The sequence below is a fragment of the Heptranchias perlo genome, chromosome 10, assembly GCF_035084215.1.
Source record: "Heptranchias perlo isolate sHepPer1 chromosome 10, sHepPer1.hap1, whole genome shotgun sequence".
NCBI classification, from domain to species: domain Eukaryota; kingdom Metazoa; phylum Chordata; class Chondrichthyes; order Hexanchiformes; family Hexanchidae; genus Heptranchias; species Heptranchias perlo.
The window spans coordinates 28,286,936-28,310,507 of record NC_090334.1 but is presented as its reverse complement, the minus strand read 5'-3'; the positions used below and the strand labels follow the sequence as shown (position 1 = coordinate 28,310,507).

Below are 23,572 nucleotides of genomic sequence, written 5' to 3'. Positions count from 1 at the left end.
TGACTGATTGGGATGGGGGGAGGGTGGGAGGGAAGGGGGGGGGGGGGTGATCGGGAGGTCGGGAGGGAGAAAGAGCTTTTCTTTCTTGTTTTTTTAAAAAAGAACTAAGTTGAAGAATTACTTTTTTCACAATAAATAAATGCTACATTGATTTCACAAATCATACAATGACATGTGTTAAAGGGCAGGGGAAGGTTAATATGAAGGAATGCCTGGCAGAAAGGTTTCTACAGTGCACCACGATATTAGAGAGAACTGGTTGGTGTAAGTCGTCAAATTTAGGCTAGGGAAAAGAAGCACCTGGGCCCGATAAAACCCGGAGCTGTCTTTTTTCTTTTCTCTGTGTCGAGTTCTTTTGTGTGACCCTGGTCACTCACTGTTGCAATAGGATATCACAGAGATTCTCCCCTGGAATCCTCAATCACCACCTGAAAAGCAATTCTGTAGACACTGCTCAGTCTCTCTGTAGCTGCGGGAAACTAAGGGCATGCACAGTTAGAGCCCATCGACCAAAGTGCTCGGCTTGTCACTCGACCACTGTGTGGCTAACACAACTAGCAAACCAAGAGCTAAAGGTATAAATTACAATTGCTTAATGGGTTTACCTGCATGCGAGTGATATCTGCGGTTCCCCCCCACCCCCCCACAAAAAAACAAATTGAATAGGGTACACACCAGGATACTGGAGGATGGAGAACTGCTCAACCCTACCTCGGCAGGCCATGGCTTTCTGTCTTCATGTAAATCAGTGCCTGTCACTGCATGCATGATTCACTGCTCAGAGTTTACTGTTCTGTGACGAATGAGTCCCGCTTAATTTGGCAGTGATTATGCAGGTTGCTAGCCTCCTAAACCCCTTTGAACTTGTAATTGCTGCTGGTTTAAATAATGAACATTAAGGGGGGGGGGGATTCAGAAAAGTGTGGATAATTACAGGGTTTTTTTTCTTTTCGTTGGCAAAGGGTTGCTGAGGTGGCTGTGAACGATGTCATAGCAGCCTGTGCAAGCTTGCTTTTGACATCAGGAAATCTCAAGAGCCCCTAAGAAAGGAGGGGCGACAGCACCGATGAATATTCATAAGGCAGCCACCTCTGTAGTTGTCTTGCTTCCCATTTTTTGGAAAGCAAAACCACTCACAATTGTGGATATACAAAGGAGTGGTTTAGCAGTTGCACCGTATTACATGCTTAGGCATCAAAAATTATATTACCGTTAAAAACAAAACCGGTCAAAGTCTGAGGCTACTTTTTTAGATAGCTTTGAATGACCTACCACAACCGACGTAGCGTGCACCCTAATCAAAAAATGTTTCCATGTAACAGCGCAGCGTTTAATTTTCAAGTCAAAGGGTAAAGATTTATAGCAGCACTGGCAAACCAAACATTAAGAGTCCCTGTGTCTGTTTTTGATTTTACTACTTTCCTTCTCCACCCCACCACCCCCAACCAACACCCCCCCCCCCCACCGATCCCTTTTAGTTCTTTGTCTATTTGCACTTTTGCTCTGGATTTTCTTTACCCTGGTGTGAGACGAATATCAAAGACCTGTGCTGTTTGTAGGCCTCCAGCACATAACAACATCTCAATGGTACATTTTTAGAACCTGCGTCACAACATGGCAGCCTATGATTAATGGCAACTACATTGAAAGCAGCAGCTCGTCAACAACGCCCTCCAGCAGCGCTGAAAAAAAGTACGCTCTGCGAAGGTTGGCGCTGCCACAGAACCTGTATCGTGAAGAATACTGACACAAAACACCATTTAAAGCCATTCCTACACAAGTACATTTTACAGTCTCCTTTGAATTTCATCACTTTTATCTGTTCATTATATTGCAAATAAGCAAGTTTGATAGTATGCATGTGACTAAGAAATGAGTGTAGATTTAACAATCTGGATTTTCAATGCTGATAAATGGAAGGCCTTCATGGTAAAGTAATTTTCTGACTATTTATGTGAGGGCAGGTGAGTTCATTTTTTTTAATCCATTAAATTTTGATCTTGCAATGTAGGAATATCAAATGGCAGATGCTAACAGAAAGATGATGAGGGTTAAAAAAAAGCACATTTGGGAGCTAAGTGAAAATTTACTCCTGTGAAGTTGTTCAGAATTATACTTAAGTTCAAGTTTACAAAGCTTTTCTGAAAATATTTTTAATAACATTTTTAGCTGGGATTAAAATGGTACCTACAGGAACCATGATTAATTCAAATGGATGGTTAAAAATATTAAGCAAGTGAGAAACAGAGATTTAAAAAATCTCACATTTCATTTTTAGACACTCGCCTGTTTGAGGGACATACAGTACCAACACAAAAAGAACAGATTATTCTTTTCACTTTTTAAGCACTCCACAGTAGCAAAGAGGGCTGCAAGCCTTAGTTTCAAAAATCTCTCTGAAGAAAAACCAATTGCTTGTACTGCTCAGAAGTTCTTTTCCAGTCTACTCTTTGTGTGTTACAGATAAAGTCATCAATAAGTACTGTGTTTGACTTCCGTTAGTTCAAAAATATTTATGCCCTTTGAAGTGTAGCTAAGCTGGATTTGGGATTTACCTACGGTAGCACTTTATAAAGAAGGTGATCTGTAAAGCATGAAAACATCTTGCTATTAGATGAGTAAGAAGTGCTCCAGACATGCTAATATTTCCAGCAGTATTATAATTCAAGCTTCTGCCAATCTTTTCTACTAGTCACTGTCCAAATGAATCGTATATTCTGTGCATTAGAAATAAGGCTAAAGCTTTAGCCATTTCAAATATGTTGCTAAATCTGCAATAAACCAGCCTTTCCTCCAAGAATGCATATTTATACTTTTTATTGTGGCATGCAGCTGAACATTAGGATTAGATTTAGATGTAATACTGAGAAAATGTGAGACGGGGCCAATTTTTTTTTACGTTTAGGCTAAACATATTTTATGTCAATTAAAGAGGCAAAAGGTGCTTTCTACTGGTGTCATAAGCTCACAACTGGGCATTTTGAGGAGAGCATAATGAAAATAATGTCAGAATGTAATAATCAGCCCAGTGGCAAACCAACATTCTTTTCGCTATTTACAGTCATTGGAAAAATGACAGTAATAATACCTTTTTGGCTACATAAGCTCAGAGCTGCGCTAATTTTTTTCAGGCAAACTTAACCAAATCATTTAAAAGAAGTGGGTATGGGTTGGGGTGGGGTGGAGGTTGTGTGGAGTGGGGGATGGGTGGTACCATTCTCACTTGCCAACTCTTTAGGTAAACTAGTCCTCCCAGCAATGCTGTGCAAAAAAATTATAGCATTGGCATGACAACTTGCTGGAAACAGCATTCTACCATCACTTAAATATTCACAAAGCACAAAAGAATTGACAAAAACTATTTTCTGTGATTTGGAGCAAAGAGGGTTTAAATGCCTTGCGATTGCTGGTCCCATTCACCCGCATATAATATAGCTTTAATACATTTATGTAATAGTGGCTGATCTGGAGGATTTAAAATAAATGTAACTGGATTCAAAACCGTATTTTGGAGAACGGATTTGTAGACTTGCTGTAAAGAAAAGTTCAGTTTTTTTATCTGACTAATAAAAATTGTTAGTTATTGCAATCCTGGAAGGGTTAATACCCCCATCTCATAGCTTCATTACTTCATGTGAGAAAACAGGACAAAGACAACAGATGGCAGACAGTGTTGACTTCTGTCCTTTCCATTGTACAAAAAAGGCTGCAGAGAACCTTGTTTGATAAAAGCAGAGGCTTTGGTGGCCTTCGCCATAATTATCTGATAGCTCTGTGACTGATGAGCTCTGGAACATTTAGTTTTCTATAGACACGGTCTGTGACAAGTGAACTGTCCCTAGGTTGCTATGGGTGACCAAAGTGCTGACATCAAGTCCCTACAGCAAACAAGCACATGACAAATGAGACTCGGAGCCTCAATCAGTTTTGAATCTAGGTGACCCCCAGTCCCACTAGACAAAAAGAAACTGTCCAAAGGACCAGAATGGGTTAAAACGAGATCGTAAATTTAATTCAAAACTTAAAAAGAACATTGGAATCTGTATAAAATACATACATTAAGAATAACTCAAAATACTGCTGCTTTTTACAATCTGGACCAGAAGATAAAATCTAGCAAATAATTCTGCTTTTATATATTATTTTCCTTCATTGAAAGCCTGAAAACAGTGCAAAACATAATTTTAGCAATTATTAATGCAAACAATAAGCAGATGTGTTCTCGCTATAGAGGCTAAAGCAGCTCTGCCAGTTGAGCTGTAGTCCACTCTCCTGGAACAAGGCAGAGTGTAAAAGAGGCCCTGCTGAACTATTGCTAGAAAAAGGACAGCCTGTCAAACAGGGTGTGCTAAAGCCTATGTCCATGCTATAATGGGTAGACTAGTCTTTGTGTCAAGCAAACATCCTCTCCTAGGATAAGATTGCCTGTAGCCATGTGTAACATGGTTAACTGTTAGCCTAACAGCTCAAAGGCCATGTGTGTTGCATCAAACTTAATGATAATTTTCATCACCATAGTGTTGCCATGGAGACAGAAATGGAATTGTGCCAATGACCAAAATTTGTCATAATTTAAGTTCACAAACTGTTTCAATGATTTTTCTCTTTCAGAATATATTTTGTATCCCAGTGATCTTCCAACTTACCTCCATTCCTTCAATTTTATTCTAGTTGGGATAGAATATGTTGTACTTGCAAATAAAATGAGCAACTTTATCTTGAACTTAAATTTAAACTTTTAGCTTTGCATAAAATATTAATTTCAAGCAACTGATTGCAGTGTTTCATTTGAGGACATTTTTAAAAAAAATCTGCAAAAGGTAACGATTTTATGATCCAAGTGCAGCGATTTTACTCCATCAAAGCCTGTCAAATTCTAATGGAGGCCTGAAAGCCTCTACACTGAAATAAAAGCCACCTCAATGTGTTTGTTGTAGCAAAGATAAGGACATCTCTCTGAAAATTGATGTGAGCATTAAAGGGGGAGGTCTTTGTGCCTGAGCACTTCCTGTTTTCAATCTGTGATCAAATATGTTCTTTGCAGAGCATACAGGAGAGTCCTTGAGAGGAAAGGCAAAGGAAGCCGAGGGGCTAATTGAGTGGTCTGAGGGCTTCTCAATATATCTAGTTTAAGGATCCTTCCTTTCCAGTCAATGAAAATCAGTCTTGGGTCAGGCTCAGCAAGATATCTTTACTGCTTGGCTTCGAATATTTTAAAAATTAAGTCAAATCAATAGGAGTTTGTTGTTTAACTCGATGGTAATGTTGCTGGGCAAAATCAAAAGAATGCACCAGCTTCAATGATGTTTAATTATGATTTCATTTGCATAGCACAACTACAGGGAATGTAAGTGTAAAATTCCAGGGTCTCCAAGTGTCCTGCATCTGGCATGTGTATTAAGCATTGCTACATGATGCGCTCTCTTCACACAATAGGGCAAAACTCAAGTCTCATGCATTTCAATGTTTAGAATTCAGAAACCCTAATAGTTAAATATCTGCATGTTACAAAAACACCTTTCACGCATCACTCCCCCTCCCCCCCATTCCCATTATGAGCTGCAACACTAAAAACTTTATCCACAGTAACAAAAAAAAACTATAAAAATGAACACAACCAATGACGAGTGGAAACTATACTTAACTTTTTTTCCCCCTTTGCTGCATTAAACTAACTGCTGGGAATTGTTGTGGCCGGCCTTTGTTGTTTTTGTCCCTCAGAGTTGTTCAGAGGAGGTGACAATGGCTCAGAGTTGAGAACATATGTAGAAAGACCCCTGCGGTCGGTGGAAAAGTTGCTCCATGCTGCTTGGTTGTTTGAAAGAAAACAACCAATGTTCCTTTCTTCCGACAAAGCTAATGAATGCATGAATGCTAGAATGCAGCAATGACCCATTCAGAAGGAAAGTCTTAGGACCCTCCCTGCAAGAGCACATCCTGCGATGGTGAAATACATTTGCTTAACAAATTAAATTAATGAGATAATTCAATTAGTCTTTTTGATGTGAAAAACAATACTGCTTAAGGAAGGGATTACTGTAGTACAAGAACAGTTTGGCCTTCACAAAGAGGGGAGGAAAAAAAGCTTTAAAACAATGTATTAAAAAATGGGAGGACAATGAAGAGAACTTGCATTGAATTCTACAGTGGTTTTAGTTGTATACTTGTTTGTATTAGCATAGCCAGATGGGAAAATTCTCACATTAGTTCAGTTGTAGGGAAACGTCAATAAACTGGGAAATGTCAAGGCTGAGTTGAAGCCAAGCAAAGTGAAACTTTGGACTTGCGTGTGGAAGAAGTGCTCTGGTGGGTGCTTCTGCCAAGGTTTCTACACTAAAACACAGCCATGCCCTTCAGGACAGGGAAAAAAACCTCCCAGCAGCTTCTCCAGCGATACTCACTCGACTCCAAATTAAAAACATTTTACAGGTTACTAAATCTCCAGCTGAGGTGATGTAGCAAAGAACAGCTGTGAAGTAATTTTGATAATGATGAGAATAATAAGCACATGGCAAGGTTCAGGGCTTTGCTGTTGCAGCTTCAGTGCTCCTGAATAGATAAAAGTGATTAAATACTCCTGATTATCCCTGACCAATATGTAATGGATTTACAGCCCTTTCAATTAGTCAGTATTTGCTTAGGACTCATTATTTTGTCTTTGGTTAAGTAATCAGCCTACAGACGCATGTTCTGTCTAATTCCTCTGTGCAAACGGGCACAGGGCACCTGACCTCCAAAAAGGCCATAGCTGCAAGGCAGAATACCCACTGCTTCAACAGAGCAGTGACCATTCTGGTTAATCCTGACCCCTGAGCCACAATCAATATACCTTCATTTACTAATAATGTCTTTACATCAAAGTGACAGTTAAGAAATGGGGATCCAATATTCACCTTTCTTTCACTATCTTTCTGACTTAAGTTTTAAAAGTTTCAAGCATCGATAAGACTTTTAAATGGTCTCAATCATATTGTAACTATCACTGAAATTGGAAAGCATTTTTACCCTTTTAAAGAGTTGTGTCTGTTCCTTGGTCAGCAGGTGTGACTAAAGGAAACTCAAACATGCTTGAAACAGGATTGAACTCAGAACCTTTATAGCTGAAAGGATGGTAAGCAAATCATATGAGTTACTTGTTCGCTCCATTCAAAAGTTCTCCTGAAAGAACAAACATTCTTAAAGGGGAAGTGCACTGTGCTGAACCCTCACATAGTCCAGTGTTAACAAGAGAAATATCTGTAGGCCTATGAGTGTCTCTCCATTACTCTATTAGCCTGCTGATTAAATGCAGCCTAGAAGCATGAATTTTATTGTATACATGCCCCTCATGTGATGTCATGATTATCCACTCCAGTCACATTATGAATGGAGAATACTGTCAATAATCCAATCTACCCAATTCCAAAATGCTACTGGGGTGCTTCTTCTTCATGTCATGCGAGGGGGAGTTCCACACAAATGTCTGTTCCCAGACTGTTTCTAATCAGCGCTAAAGCATTAAACAGGATAACAAGAGGTGAGTGAGACATAGTTACCTCCCTTTCAAACACTTAAGATTATGGCGCAATTAGTAGAAAAAACAGTAGATTAAGATTCGTAAGCAAGACAATTAGTAAGAAAATAAATGCCCTAGAAGAAATTTAATTCAACACTGATGCACATCAGTGCATCTACATACACAGGACTTGGCTTTACTGTATAGTAAAACCAGTTACATGTGCCTAGAATCATAGAAAGGTTACAGCACAGAAGAAGGCCATTCGGCCCGCCGAGCCCGTGCCGGCTCTCTGCAAGAGCAATCCAGCCAGTCCCGCTCCCCTGACCTTTCCCCACAGCCCTGCAAATTTTTTCCCTTCAAGTATTTATCCAATTCCCTTTTGAAAGCCATGATTGAATCTGCCTCCACCACCCCTTCGGGCAGTGCATTCCAGATCACAACCACTCGCTGTATAAAAAAGATTTTCCTCATGTCACCTTTGGTTCTTTTGCCAATCACCTTAAATCTATGTCCTCTGGTTCTTGACCCTTCCGCCAATGGGAACAGTTTCTCTCTATCTATTCTGTCTAGACCCTTCATGATATTGAATACCTCTATCAAATCTCCTCTCAACTCCGTCTCTGTTCCAAGGGGAACAACCCCAGCTTCTCCAGTCTATCCATGTAACTAAAAGCCCCTCACCCCTGGAATCATTCTAGTAAATCTCTTCTGCACCCTCTCTAAGGCCTTCACATCTTTCCTAAAGTGCAGTGCCCAGAATTGGACACAATACTCCAGTTGTGGCTGAGCCAGTGTTTTCTAAAGGTGCATCATAACTTCCTTGCTTTTGCCTACTTTAAGTCACTGTGTAATCAGCAGGTTATCCAGAATGGATAAAGTACAAAGGTGTGCACTAAAGAGATACTACCTTTGCAATAAAGTATTTACATGTAATACAAACATTACCAGCAATTCCTCTCAACATTTTGTTATTTTCTTCCCCTTGTTACAGCCTCCCTGCACTTCACACCAATGCCCAATTCAGGTGGTGGTCAGGTGACCTGTTCCTGGGCCTCCACCAATGCAGCTGTTACACCAAACACAGACGGTGTGTAAAAGGAACAAAAGGGGGTAGAAATTGGTCCTCATTGCGCCTGTAAATTTTGGGGAACACAGTCCTGCGCCCCAAAGATGCCTAAAAGATGTTCAACCTGATATTGGATCAGGCCATTTTTCAGGCGCCAGGGGGCTACTTAAAACAGGTATTCGACCACCACCCCCACCCCTTGCATACGCCAATGAGGTGCCTAGTGCCTGTTTCAGGACCCTTCTGGAAAATTGGGCTGTCTCAAGTGGAGCAGGTGCCGGGACTGCTCCACTCAGATTTTCCTGGTGTGGAAGTGGCTCAGCAAGCGGCCGCCACCAAAAAGGGAAATAATTTTTTTTTTTTTAGAGTTCAATGTGGAACCAGGGAGAGCAGAAATGCTCCTTGCAGCTTCACAGCACTCCCAAGGGCCACTGCCAATTTGCGATTGGCCCCTCTCCCATTGTCCTTCCCACCCCGACCCTCCCTCCTGGAACTTACCTGAGGGCCGCTGCCGGTGAAGCAAGCAGCCAGAAATAAATCCGTTCATAACGGGTGAGCTGCCTCTGAAGTCACAAGTGCCTGCAGCTTGTCCAAATTATTGAAAGGAGGCCAGAGGCCCAATTTCAGGTGAGCCTCAGGCCTCCTGGTTGGGGTGTGTGCCGTCTACGCGCTGTTGGTTATGCGCCCGGAAATGGGCCATGGCCAATTTCTACCCCAATGTTACTTTTATTGCTCTCTTTGGAGGAACATCACACTTCTGCTTGTCTCTTTTTCTAAATGGCCTGGTTGTCACTGGAAGCTCATTGTGTGCACATCACTGGAATGGTGTAAAGTTATATTTTGATTGAGTAAAATAGGTGGAACTTAAGTGTCAAAATTCAGATTTCATTACCCCACGCCTTTTCCAGATGGGAAAAGAACATAAGAGCATAAAAAACAGGAGCAGGAGTAGGACATACGGCACCTCGAACCTGCTCCCCCATTCAATAGGATCATGGCTGATCTTCTACGTTAACTCCACTTTCCTGCCCTATCCCCATATCCCTTGATTCTTGATTTTGGGAGATAGGGTAAAATGGGTGCTAGTGAGTTGGCAGCCTGTTTTACATCTCTCCCGATATTTAATTTCATTGATTTCAATGTAAAACGGGTGGTAGTGATTCGGCAGCCCGTTTTACACTGTCGAACAAAGTCAAAATCTACCCCAGCCTGTCTGCTGGTCTTTATTCCCTCCTTTAAGTCACCTTGCATTTACACCCATAATAAGAAATAAGGGCAATATCGAATACTGCTACAAAATCTGTGTCTGCGTCCTGCTATCAGAATCAATTTGCTTTTCATTTCTGTTCTTGTAGCTCCTTATTGTAAATCTACAAATCTCCCATAAAATCTCCCATACAAAATAGTGACAAATTGCAGACGGTATTTAAATGAAGGGTTGCATTCAGGGAAAAAAAAAGCCATATTTGCTACTAAAGCAAGTGCAAGTTTCTGCTTTGATGGGGGAAAAGTACAGTGCTGTACCTACATGACACTGTCATTAGTGCACCAGCATGCTGTGCCTGGAGACTATCTCAATGAAAGTATTTTATTTCACACCAACCGTGTAACAGTAATACAGGTTGATGTGGATTTTTATTGCAGTAAAAGATATCATGTGATTATATTAACTGTATGCATGCCGATACTTTCAATACAAATTCCAAAATCTAGCACAAATTCAACCTAGACTGATTGACACACTAAAACTTTTTCCCCGCTTTCTCTTTTTTTCTCTCCTGAAGCTGTGACTTGTTGCTAGAGTTTGCTTCGATGTCATCGGCAATCCACCCAGTACCTCACCCAAACTGGTCATTCTTCATGTATGTGTGAACTGACTATTCTACTGGGGGGGCGGGGGGGGGGGGGGGGGGGGGAGTGCGGGGAGAGAGGGGAATCGCAGCTGATTCAATCCTCATTGAACATCTCCACGTGTGCACTTTCCAGCAGGGTTACTGGATCAGTAATCAGGAGAGGAATCCCTGGCATGTTTCTCTCTATTCCATGAAAGCCTGAGGACGCCAAAGTCAATTGCAGTGCCCTGAATACCAGCCTGGCTGAGATAAAACAAACCCAGTACAGCCCGCAGGTTAAACCTGGGACCTTCCTGGTCAGTGCAACTCAGTGCCACGCCACATGGTGTATTAACCCACACAGCTACAAGCATTCTCCATTTTATCATTTTTTAACACCCGCACAAATATTTGTACATTTATCATGAATTATTCAATGTAATTGTTGTAATGCAAAGATAAAATGATATTTAATGGGAAACAATCAAATCGATCTTACATTTTTAGGAGCTTAGCTCTAAGAATCCACATTTATGTGTGTTTCACCCTACATTCCATTTAACTGGAGTAACAATTTTATTAACTTCAACCATCAATTTAATGGTCATATTCACTACCTTAATAATATTTGTAATAGCTCACTAAAATTTGATGATATAACTATAGCTTTGCATAAAAGTTTGTCCACCAAACAATGATAAAATACTTTTAATTTTGCAGGTGGAAAATACTGTTGGCAAAGTTTGGTTGCCGTAGAAATGAAATAATTTTTTTTGATTAAAGGTATTCAGGTGATGACAGGAGCTGCACACTTCAGCGCACATGCTGTTACAAAGGAAGCAGCTGCTTCCCAGCTGTAGTACTGGACCCATACACTGTACAAAGCATCTCTAAGCTTAAAGTGCACACAAAGAAATTGCAGCGGCTCAACAAATGCATCTTAGTTTACATTAAAACCTATCTTTGCGGCTAAACAAATGAGTTGAAAATGTGGGTTATCAGATGGGAACAATTTAAAAAATATATAAATGTTAAATCTTTATTGCGATTTCAGCAGGAAAGCTTTTTTTAGTTAACTCCTTAACAGCCAGTCATATGTACATTTAACAAAATTAATTTGTCATTTTCAAAATACATCTCATAAATGTAGTCTGTTTAGAAACCGATACTTTTTGAATGTATTCACAACAAAAACTAAGCAACAAAACTTAAAGAATAAATGATGATGTTACTCCCAGATAATTGGGAACAGTAGTTTTGTGCAGAATTCAGTATTCAACAAAAAAAGATATCCACAACCTGCTTTACACATTACTACACAGTACTTAATTATACCAGTTGATTCTTTCACATGTAGAACAAACATTCTGCATACCATTTAGATTCATGTTGTCCTCCATTTAATTTTTTTTTACCTTTTAAAGATTGGTTCTTGCCACATTTCCTCTTTGAGCTGGGAAAGTGGAATAAACATTATATTTCTATGAATCAACTCTAGAAAAACGTTTCAGTAAATGTCCAGCAAGAGATGCAAATTGAGCAGGGCGTGTTGAACAAAGTCAGTTTGTTCCTCCTTCTCCGCTCGCTTCACCCCTGCATTTATTTTGTCGTGTCACCAAGCAAAGAATTGATGGAACTCATCTGACTGAGGCGACTGCATCTGAGTCACAGGTGGAACTTAACTCATGGCATAGTAAAGAAAGGGCCCCGAAAATCCAGAGACCGAATCTTGCGCGTGTCAGAATGCGCCTGCAGGGAACCTCTGACATTGACCCCATCGGAGTATGTGGGGTCGGGTGGAGTTCCTTAATTAAAGTATCAATGGCTGGCACCTGCAACAAACGAAGGCACATCTCAACCTTCCTGTCCGGCCTCTCCCTCTAATGTGGATGGCTTTGATTGGGGCAGAAACTGGTGGGGACGGCCCTGGGCCTGGTATGTCCAGGTCCTGGCCTAATTTCCGGCCCTTCTGCCGCTGGATTTGCCAATTTATTAATGTGACATAATTTGAATTTGTTATCAAAAACAAAACCAATGCCTCTGCTTTTTTAAAAATAATTTAAAATCTCAAGATTGTCTTCCTCATGTTTAGAGTATTGATACTTGGAATAAGCCCATGTGAAGCAGAACATAAAACACAGTCCCTCACCGTCTCCAAACTGGGATAAAAATTAAACCTGGAACTGATAGGTAAGATCTCCACTTCCCCATTGGCTTGAATCACATAACTCAACATAACATCTGAGATTCTCCTATCGCAATGGGTACAGTTAATGACCCTGTAAATCTATAACAAAATCACCAGTAAGTCCATTTTTAACGGGTTAACGGAGCTGAAGCAGAAATCAGCCTCATTCACGTTTAAACTATACATCCATAGTCTACAATAAAAACAATGACTTGGAGACTTGATATATATATATATATATATATAGCATGTGGACATAAAATGCATCCTCTGGACCTCTCGTTAAGAAACGTGCTCTCTTATGAAGTGATTTTTAAATATTTCCGCAAAATAACAGACCAGAAACAATATCAAACAATATAAAAAGTGTTTCACATTCGTCCTTACGCTCCTGTAACGTTTGTCATCTACAAGAGAATGTTCAGCAAGGCTTGGTGTTTTATATATATATTGTCATGTGCAACTGTACCTTAATGAGTTGAACATCTAAAGAAAATGCTCATGGATTAAAGAAACATTTTCTCTTGAACTTTAGACACCCTTTAAATCAACGCCAAGGAAGTGATATTAACCAACACATGATTTCTTTTCACTGTACATACCGTGAGGTGCTGGAAGAGCCATGCTCTCATAATATTTGTAGCTACTTTGGGGAAAATGCCTCTCTTTTTCTGTCGCTTTTTATCCTTGTCTGGATCATCGTCATCACCTGTGCCTGGTGAGGCCACACTGTTGTCTAACCCGTCGCCTGAAATCACAGAACAAAGAAAAAAAATTTACACATCATGAGCATTCTGCAAGTAACATGTAAAGTAATCAAATTTGATTCACACTGATTTGGGATAATGCAAGCTGATAACATTACTCGTTAAAATACTGGCTTGTTATGTGAATAATACTTAATGCAAGGCACCATGTCTCCCAATCCTGTTTTGATAAACTTCACATGAACACACATGTATCATTAATTCAATTATTGCTATGCTTCTGACAGAGGGAAGTAGCTCTCTTGTCAACTAAATTTATATACGGTTTAAAAGCTGCAATGATAATTTTGTTTTGATCTCATTTTGCTCCCTAAATATATGGGATGGCTTAGGTGCAGATTTTCTAACTAAAACTATAAGACTACTTAAAAGCAAAGGAAAAAATCTGAACATTTCAGGGATTTCGCATAAGGTGTAAGTAACTATGTCATGGCTCGTTGCACAGAAGAGACCTCAGTTCATGATCGCACCCCTCCCCCCCCATTGCATTTGCATGGGATGACACCCTCTGTCTCCCTGCATCACTGCTTCCGACTCTCATATTTAAGAGAATTAGGTACATATCAAGGCAGGGTGCATTCTTTAAATCAGGAGTTACCTCCATCCACTCTCACCACTGTTCTGCCTTTCCTTGCATTAATTGTGCATTAGCAAAAATCATTTACTTTTAACAGTCATAGTTATTTTTCTTTACCCTCAGGCGAAAATGCCTTGAAAGCCTGCCTAGAGGGCATCTAAATTATGTATCTAAAAAAACTCTGCACCAAGGCAATCCTGGACTCATACTTTCTTAAAATTCATACGTGCTTGTCCTCCTGTTTTTGAGAGGCATCAATCAGAGCACCTATATATACCATATTTCCCCATTAATATTTGAACCAATAACATTAAAAAGAAAGAAGAAAGAAGGGACCCAAAGTATAATCAAATGCAAAATAAATGAAGGATACTGAAACAGCATTGGGTTTTTTTTTTATTCGACGGCTATGTTTTTCCTTGCACATCATTAGCCTAAAGCCACACGAAAGAAGAAAACAGAGAAGTGTAGAGTTTATGCTCCCTGCTGATGTTTAAGAAGCCGAGGTCCTGGAAGGACATCTGGAAATTGCGCTGAGACTGTGGGTTTTGTAATTTAAGAATAGACATTCATTAGCAGTAAATGCCATAAATCCCATGCTAAGTAAAAACCTTGTTCAGGAAAGCCTAAAACAATAAACTTAGGACTCAGCGTAGCCAGAGCCGCATAGCTTCCTGAGGAATGCTACAAACGCAGTAGCTAATTCTACCACTGTCTTCTAGTTATATGATTACCAGGGTTGGTGGCACTCAACACTTACATTAAACAAGGGCCCTTTCCTCAGCAACTTTTATGCAAGTTAACAATTTTTTTTTACCTCTCCGGCCACAGAAGCTGAAAAAACCCACAGCAAAGAGTTGGCAGATTAATTTTATTGACGTTTCCATTTTCACTGCAATGTGATACCCTCCATCACGTCGAAGAGGCGACCCCAGTATTTACAGACTGACAAGCCACTTCATTACAGCCACCCAGCCCCAAGGCAGTGCAGCTCCCTCCATCTGCACAAATGTCACTGCACAACCCTTCATCTACCACTAACTTTTGCTACCTCTCCGTGAACGTGAATCATGACGGCGAGCCAAAAAGGTGGAAATAATCATAAAAATGATGCTGGACCAGAAACATTCACAGAGCCTCATTACAATTGCCGAGCACAGAGGGCTGGTGATTTACACCCCTCTTCCACGATGCCAGGAAGGAATGCTGCAGGGCAAATTTTCCCAAATGCTAATAGCTTCTGACTGTTCCTTGGCAACTATGGCATTTTAACCTGTGCGGATGTACACTCCAAAACAGAAACTGGAAATGTCTTATCATCTGTCCATGTGACACAGATGGAGAGTGGCTATTAGGAGTCGGGCAATGGGCCTTGGGGATCTGAGGTGCTGCGTTGTAGCCTACGGCAGTTTTGGAAAGCTGTGCCTGGGGAGAGGAAAATTCTACGCCTAAAAAAAAAGCTGGCATCAGAAGTATGTGTGCATATTAGAAAATGAGATGGGAAGAAAGGAAAATGAGCTAATAAAAATAAGTATTGTTAGGATTTAGAATTTACCAAAATTATTAGCAATCTCAACCTTTATCTCAAATGAAACCTTTGTAATAAGATATAATTAGAAATATATCAAATCTTACATGTAGTATATAGTGTGCAGTAAATGCAAGATATGAGGCAGTTTACTGATTTATTTTGTAACATTTTGTTTTTGCCTATAAGATAATGTTACTTTTTTGGCACATTTCATTTTCAACACTAGGGTTAACATTTATCAAAAGTGGTGTGGCATAAACTGCATTACTTTCCTCTTAATTTGACTGAAGGAACCAGTACCTGAACCATTAATTACTAGGCTCTCTTTCTTACCCTGCTGTGCTGCATGCTCTTGTGTGTTAAAATTGAATTTTTGTAAGATTTATTTTTAAGTGACCAGATATTCAGTAGGGCATGGCCTACTGTGCTAGAGTTCTGTATAACAGCTGCACTTTCTTTTGTTGCATGCAACATTTACGAACTGCGTGGGTTTTCCTACGTTAAAGAGGAGACAGTGACCCATGCCACCTTCTTTACACTCAAAGGAGCACTAAAAAACACTCCTCATAGGCTTACCTCAGGCTTCTCTGGCCCAGAACAACCTCCCTCCCCCCCCCCCTCCCCACCCCCCTCCGGGTAAGAGCAGGGAGAGAAAAAAAGAAGGGATTTTATTCTCCTTTCTCCTCAACTTTTCAGGCGATATAAGCAGCATTTAGCACATTCAACCCCCAAATGGCTCCAAATGCTCTGAGCTGCAGGGGCTCATCTTTTGTTAGCCTCCCTCTATTTACACAGGATTTACGCAGGGCTCTCCAGTGAAGAGACCACATGTTACTGACAGAAAGCGGCTTCATTCACAACACATCAGGCATCGGCGCTGTAGCCATTGCTGCTCCGTGCTTAGGCAGGATTAAGAATCCAGTAACACTGAGCCTAAAGACTCTTGCTAAATGGTAAACAAAATGTACCAGCTACTACTTAAACCAAATTAGGCAGAGATGATAGATCATAATATAAACATGCGAGGGCTAAAAAAAGTAGATTAAGGTATTACATCCGTCTTTAAGCTTCACCTTCAGCTTCCAATGAAGCAATGCAGTACACCTCACCTACTTATTTATGCAAATTCCATTCTGACGGTCTTACCAGGGCATATTTATATCTAGAAAGAGTCAGAAATGTGGCCTCAATGACACAAAAATCTGCTACATTAAAGATGTCCTTGAAATACAGCAAATTCTCACTTGTCCAGCGAAGAAAATAAGACAAACAGCGGATAGAACCAATAATGTGACCCATAAGCAGAAAGCTAGGAGTGAGTTGTTAAGTATTTTTCCATATTCAATGGTTCCCCGACACATTTATATTTAGATCTTGAATATTGGTACTTTCAAAGTGCTTTTTCCATTTCACTTTTAAAATGTTATTCTGTTAATACTAGTTTCCACAGAGGCAGACGAGTACCCAATAGTGTTGAGTTAGAAGTCAGGCACGGAACGATTTTCCGATTCCCTTGCAATTAATGCAAGAATGAAGATGTGTATTTTAATGGGAGGAATATACATATTTGTAAACAACGAGGAAAAAAGAGCCTTTCTGATGTTTCTGACTTTAATATAAAATGCTCACTTGCATTCAATGGGGCCAAGATCAATTTCCATATGTATGCTGACGACACCCGGCTCTATTGCTCCACTACCTCACTTGACCCCTTGACCATCTCTGTAATGTCAGACTGTGTGTAGGCCATCAAGTCATGCATGAGCCACAACTTCCTCCAAATGAACATCAGGAAGATCAAAGCCATCGTTTTCAGCCTTGCCACCGTCTCCATCCCACTCCCTGGCCACTTTTTCAGGCTAAACCAGACCAAACAAAATCTTGTCCTTTTTGACTCAGAACTGAGCTTCAATCCCCACCACCAAGCCTGCTTATGTTCACCCGTGCAACACTGGCTATGTCCATCGTATCTCAGCTCGTCTGTTGCGGAAACCCTTATCCATGCTTTAGACTCAATTTCTCCAATGCCCTCTTTGTTGACCTACCATCCAAAATCTCCAATTTGTCCAAAGCACAACTGCCCATGGCCCGTCCTGCACTTGCCCATTACCCCTCTTTCCTGAACTCCACTGGCTCCCCGTTCCTCAATGCATTAAGTTTCAAATCCTCATCCTCATCTTCAAATCCCTCCACAGCTTTGCCCAGCGTATGCTGATGACACCCGGCTCTATTGCTCCACTACCTCACTTGACCCCTTGACCACCTCTGTAATGTCAGACTGTGTGTAGGCCATCAACCTCCTCTGGCCTTATAGCCACTCCTCCACCCTTCAGTCTCCTGACTTTGTTGGCATTTTGTTTGTCCACCTCTCCTTCACTCCACCTTTCGTGGCACATCCAGGCATTCTATCTGGAACTGTCCCGCTGCACCTCTCCACCTCTTCACCTCTCTCTCCTCCTTTAAATGATGTGGAGATGCCGGTGATGGACTGGGGTGGACAAATGTAAGGAATCTTACAACACCAGGTTATAGTCCAACAGTTTTATTTTAAAATCACAAGCTTTCGGAGATTATCCACTTCGTCACCTGATGAAGGAGATAATCTCCGAAAGCTTGTGATTTTAAAATAAATTTGTTGGACTATAACCTGGTGTTGTAAGATTCCTTACATTTGTCCTCCTTTAAATACCTCCTCAAAGCCCACCTTTTCCATCAGGCTTTTAGTGTCCCATACTAATCTTTCTCCTCATGGCTCACTGTCTGTTCCTATACCTTTACTCCACTTGTAAAGTGACTTGACACATTTTTCATATTAAAGTACTACATAAATGTAAGATGTTGTTGTAAACCTATTGTCTGTGGTAATTATTATTATTACTTTAACAAAAACATTCAGCAATGTTCACATGCTATTCATTTCACTGACTGTATTCATTTCTATCAGAAGAAGCCGTTGTGGTTTAGGAATGTAGGAACAGGAGGAATGGTTATTCAGCCCTTCGAGCCTGTTCCGCCATTCAATTAGATCATGGCGGATCGATATCTTAACTCCAATTACCCACCTTTGTTCCATTTCCATTAATACCCTTACCTAACAAAAATCTATCAATCTCAGATTTGAAATTTTCAACTGACCAAATCTCAACAGCTTTTTGGGGGAAAGAGATCCAGATTTCCACTACCCTTTGCGTGAAGAAGGGCTTCCTGACATCACTCCTGAACAGCATAGCTCTAATTCTAAGGTTATGCCCCCTTGTTCTGGACTTCCCAGGTTTAATAGCTTGTGCCTACTTGGTTGTAAGTGAAATGACATTTTCCAGCTGCTATGTGCATATTTTTCTGTTTTTGTAAAAACTTTGATTCTTGTATTGCATTCTTTAGTACAACCTAGCCCATTAGTTAGTTGCACTAAGCGATCATTTTGCTTCATATTTTCAACTCCCTGCTTAATTTGAGGGACGACGTTGATTCACAGCGGGCAGGGAGGGAAACCTCAGTGGAGACTTTAAACCGAGGCCCGAGTTTTTTTAATGGTTGGGCCTCAATTAAATCCTGCAGCATTGCCTCCCACCCCAAACCGGCCGGAATGACGCCAAGGGCATCGAGCAGAAGCAGAAATTGGGGTGGGAGCCTGAGGATTCCGGGGACAAATGGGAATGGTGTCTGACATGAAGTTAATGCTGGGGGGAGGAGGGGGGTGGTTGGGATTTCCACAGGTGATGCTGGTGCTGGGAGGGAGAAGCAAAGTGAGGGCTGAGGAGACCCATGAACTCCATGTGGGGGTCAGGGAGCACTCCTGCTCCTCCTGGCCCACAAGGATCTGCAGAAAAGGTGTATTTAAATACCTACCATGGCCTCTTCTGGCCTCTCCGCTGACTGCCACCAGGCCCCGCTGTCGGGTTTGGCCCCATTCGGGCCTCCAACAATTTTAAGTTAAAATTGTGTTACGGTGCCGATGACATAATTGGCCTATGACTTTCACATTTTATTTAGGCCCCCACTTGCCTGTGAAGGGCGGCCTCCAGGATGCCAGAATCCCGGCAGTTAAAATGCGGTGGGGGGGGGGATGGAGGTAGGAGCACAGTGGGAACGTAGTGGCTTCTGCTTGGCTGCCATTTTAACCCCGCCCCACCTGCACCGTTCCCACGGAGCAGGCTGGGTTAAAATTGGGACTTTGGATTTTAGTGTCACATTGCACTTATTATAAATATTGTGACGTGTATCAATGTTACTATCATAGTTACCCGTCTGACTAACCAGATTGATTTGGATGATGCACAAGTAGGTAGGTCTTACTCAGCTCAACGCAGTAAAACTGGTTGGATACCCCTGAAACTTTGTTTGAAATGGAATATCACTACTGTGCACTCGCTCACTCCATGCAAGTACACAATGCCTGATGTCATGACTTTCAACGTGTATGTGTGCCTGCGCAGCCATGGTGCTCTGAGATATGGAGGATGAAGTCTATTTGACTAACATTACGTGGTGGCACAAGTGAAGCACATCGTGAATTCTGGCTCCTGAAATTGCGACTTATGCCAACAAGAAATGGGAACATTAACTACTTCTAGTTTCTTAAAAAAAAATTCTACATTGCTACATGTATAAATGGCTTGCTGTCATTTGCATTGTGTTTTATTTATAGTTTGATGGATATTCTTCACTTTGTGATGGCCGTTACAGAATGAATCAGTTGTTAATACTGCATGCACATTGTGTCAGCTCAAAATTGCAGGGGAGGGGTTTCTCCACAATAATAGCTCTTGATGTTTAAAATTCTCTTTACCCTCTTTGACATAGATCAGTACCTAATAAAGGCTTCGGTCCAAAACAGAGATTTTGCAGTTTGTGATTCTTTGACAACTCCACCCCATTCCATTCTGAGAGAGGAATGAACAATCCTGCCAATTCTACAGAAATTACACTAATTGGCCCCAGAGGTTATCTAGGTGCCGTGTCTGAAAGATACCATTGTTTCTACAGCATTCAGCTGGAACTCCAATATTCCAAATCTGGCCGACGACCCTTAAAAGCAGGTACTCTCCTGAGCAGATACTTGCGGCATCAAGCACTTCCGTCTAATATTGGTTTTGTCACTTGATACCCTGCTTTAGTTCACAACCCACTTAGATCTACATTTCTCCAGTGTTTTTTAAAAAAATATGGCTTATTCTAGGTGTTACTCTCCTAATTAGTCAGACTAAGCCCGGGGAAGGAAATCTGGGTCATGTTAAATTAATTGAAGTGAGCATGAAAATTAGCAGAGCAAAATGCATCAATTTTCTGGAAAGAGCTCTTGATTCCTGCAAACCACAAAAAAAAAGGGCATTCAGAGAAATATTTTAAAAAACACATTGTCAGCTCAAATTGGTCTCTATCTTTGATGTCAGCTATGAATCAGCATGCAGTTTTAACTGTAACTGGCCAGTTAAATGCCAATCAGTGATGGAAATTATGAAGTGCAGTTTTTAAAAAAAATAGTTAACAATCAGTCCTCTCCCAGGTTATGTGAGCAAGTTATCACTTCCAAATGACTGAAATCACTCCAGAGTAGATTTACAGAGCACTGGTGTAAATAGATATGAAGGCTTATTAATTGTGTAATTTCCTTGAAGAAATAAGGGATTAAAGTGGAGAAATAATGAATTAAGGGTTTACAAATCAACAAGTCAACCATCAGATTCCAGATTCCAGCCTCTCTCAGCATATTCTCATCAGTCCCTGCCATGAAGTTTTCAAAAATGTCCCGAAGGCAGGGAACAAAGCGAGCAGAACTGATTACAGCTATGTTCACTGCCTTGCTGTCTAAACTCTGTTTGGCTTCCTAATGAGCTCACTAAAAACCTAATTCATCTCCCATAACCCCCTCAACCCTCCTTGAAATTCACCATTATGGAAATTACAGATGAAACGTTTACAGGCTGTGTTCAAATTACTGTTTCTTTAACAGGCAGGTCCCTGACCCTAGAATTGTACAATAGAGGTTTGTCCAGCTTGAAACCAATCAGTCCTAAGCCCACTGAAAAGGGAGTGGAAGAAGGTTAAGACTTTTTCTCATGGCACTGACGATTGTAGCATTCATTCTTCCCCTGCAGTGAATGCCAGAATTTTGTGGAAATCATACAGATTCGATAATTTATCAGATAAAACTTGTGAATGAGGAAAGGTTAAAACCAGCTCACAGTGATGGTAAACAGATTGAAACAGACTAATGCAAATTCCTAAACCATTCATGAGGAGACTCCCTCAGTTCCTCATTACGTGAAGCCAAAATGATCCTCGCAGCACCTAAGCTGTAACTGAAAGATTACAGAATTGATGGCTCCTTGGTTTAAAATGCAGCTGTTTTATTCTGCTTTAGTAATTAATTCTTTTTCCAATACCGTATTGATTAAGCGTAGACCCTGATAAAGTTCAAACTGCGAAGTATCTCCAGTGGCTTCCCCAGTTGCTCAGGAGAGTCAATGAAAACTTCCTCCCATTCCACCTGCCTCCTCAGAGTGCTGATCGAGTGAACATCGCAGTTTTTTTCTCATAAATTAGTCAGGCTGTGTGGAGCTGTGTTAGCTGATCACTGCTTTTGTCTCTTTGCTTTGCCGACTTGCTTTTCTGTATCACTGTCCTTTGTGCTGTCAGATACAAAGTCAGTGTGCAGCTGCTTCTGTGAGTCAGAAGCGACATGAAGAGCGCTTCGTACAAACTACATTTTATTTTACACAGCTGCATTCCCCCCGATCGACTTGGAGCTCAACAGACCTCAGGGGACTCAACTAGTGCAGGAATCGGTGCTCAAGCATGCAAGGGCACTTGCAGCACCGGGAAAGAGTTGCTAGTGCCTTGTTAAGGCCCTTCACCTATCATCCATCCACCCACCCCACCCCACCCCCCCTGATGTGACTACCTGATGCCCTATTTCTTCTCGTGTCCTGCTTTTAACTTAAAATATCATTTACGAAGAGTAGCTTTTTGCTCTCTTCATCCACATCACCATTTCAAGACGGCATCAAACAGCAGGGCAAGTGCCATATAACACTGACTGACAGCCAACTATGTTCTCTGAATGTTCATAGTCTGTGTCAAAGGACACCCCATGTAAGAGTTCACAAAGGTAATATTCCCAGCAGCTACAAGAAAATAACCTTGAACATGGCTGGTAATGACTCAATAATGTTCGGTAGGAATGTAAATTCCCTAAAGAACAGGAACTATTTAGTGCAAATGTGTGCGTGTTTTAACGTGTATGTGCTCTATAATAATAATGTTGAAAATAGTGCATATTTAGCTGAAAGAGAAGAACATTTCAGACAGAAAAGCAGGTGCCCAAATTTGCAGTAATCCTTGTCACGTGGTTCACCTCTCACCCTAGCCATCTTCTGAACTTTAACCTTTCACTTAAAGGAGACTTTCAATTTATAGAGACAAGATTAACTTGGAAATCATCTCAGAACTAGGCACATAAATACCTTATTTTTAAAAATTGTGCTCGATTTATTCAGTATTTAGTTGTTAGAGAATTTTAGTGATTTCCTCCTGTATATTTTCCAATCTCCTCTAGGCCATGAAGAGTAGTTACATTCCCCCACCTCCAGAGCATTCTTTGCAGGTTAAAAGGTCAACATTCACAGATGTCTCCAGCAGGCACCCAATTGTCTACAGACTGTACCCCAGGATACATGCAACTACTGTTACCAATGGAGTATCCGCTCCATTGACTTAGCTTTGAATACCCTGATCTAAATATGTAAAATCTCACAACATACTTTACAATCCAAATTCTGTAATCCTTATTTCATTTCTAAAAGGACAGTTAAACTTTCTCTAATTATTGTAATCACCTAAAGTTAACCAGGTGTAAAAGTTTAAGAGCGTAATCTGTATATTTTGCTGTGAGTTAACCATTTAGTTATAGAGACAAGCATTTCCATTTTTGATTCACTTTGATTTTCTTGTGGGGTTTTATATGATATAAGCTTTAGAAAAACTAAGCTCCAGCCTTTGTGAATGTAAACCAAACTCAACAACATTTGTGATTCTTTTATACCTTGTCAGCATCAAATGGTTAACCACAAAGACTGAATGACTGGAATTTTGCCCCAGTACATCATGAATA

General features: G+C 40.8%; 1 protein-coding gene across 2 annotated transcripts in view; it reads right to left on the bottom strand.

The window, feature by feature from the left end:
• The window catches only part of meis2a (Meis homeobox 2a), a 100,734-nt gene that overhangs the window by 46,703 nt on the left and 30,459 nt on the right, over positions 1–23,572 (bottom strand). For both annotated transcript variants that reach the window (XM_067991377.1, XM_067991376.1), the window contains exon 8: positions 13,187–13,332. In XM_067991377.1, coding sequence (XP_067847478.1) covers positions 13,187–13,332 — 146 coding nt within the window. The remainder of the gene's footprint in view (positions 1–13,186; positions 13,333–23,572) is intronic.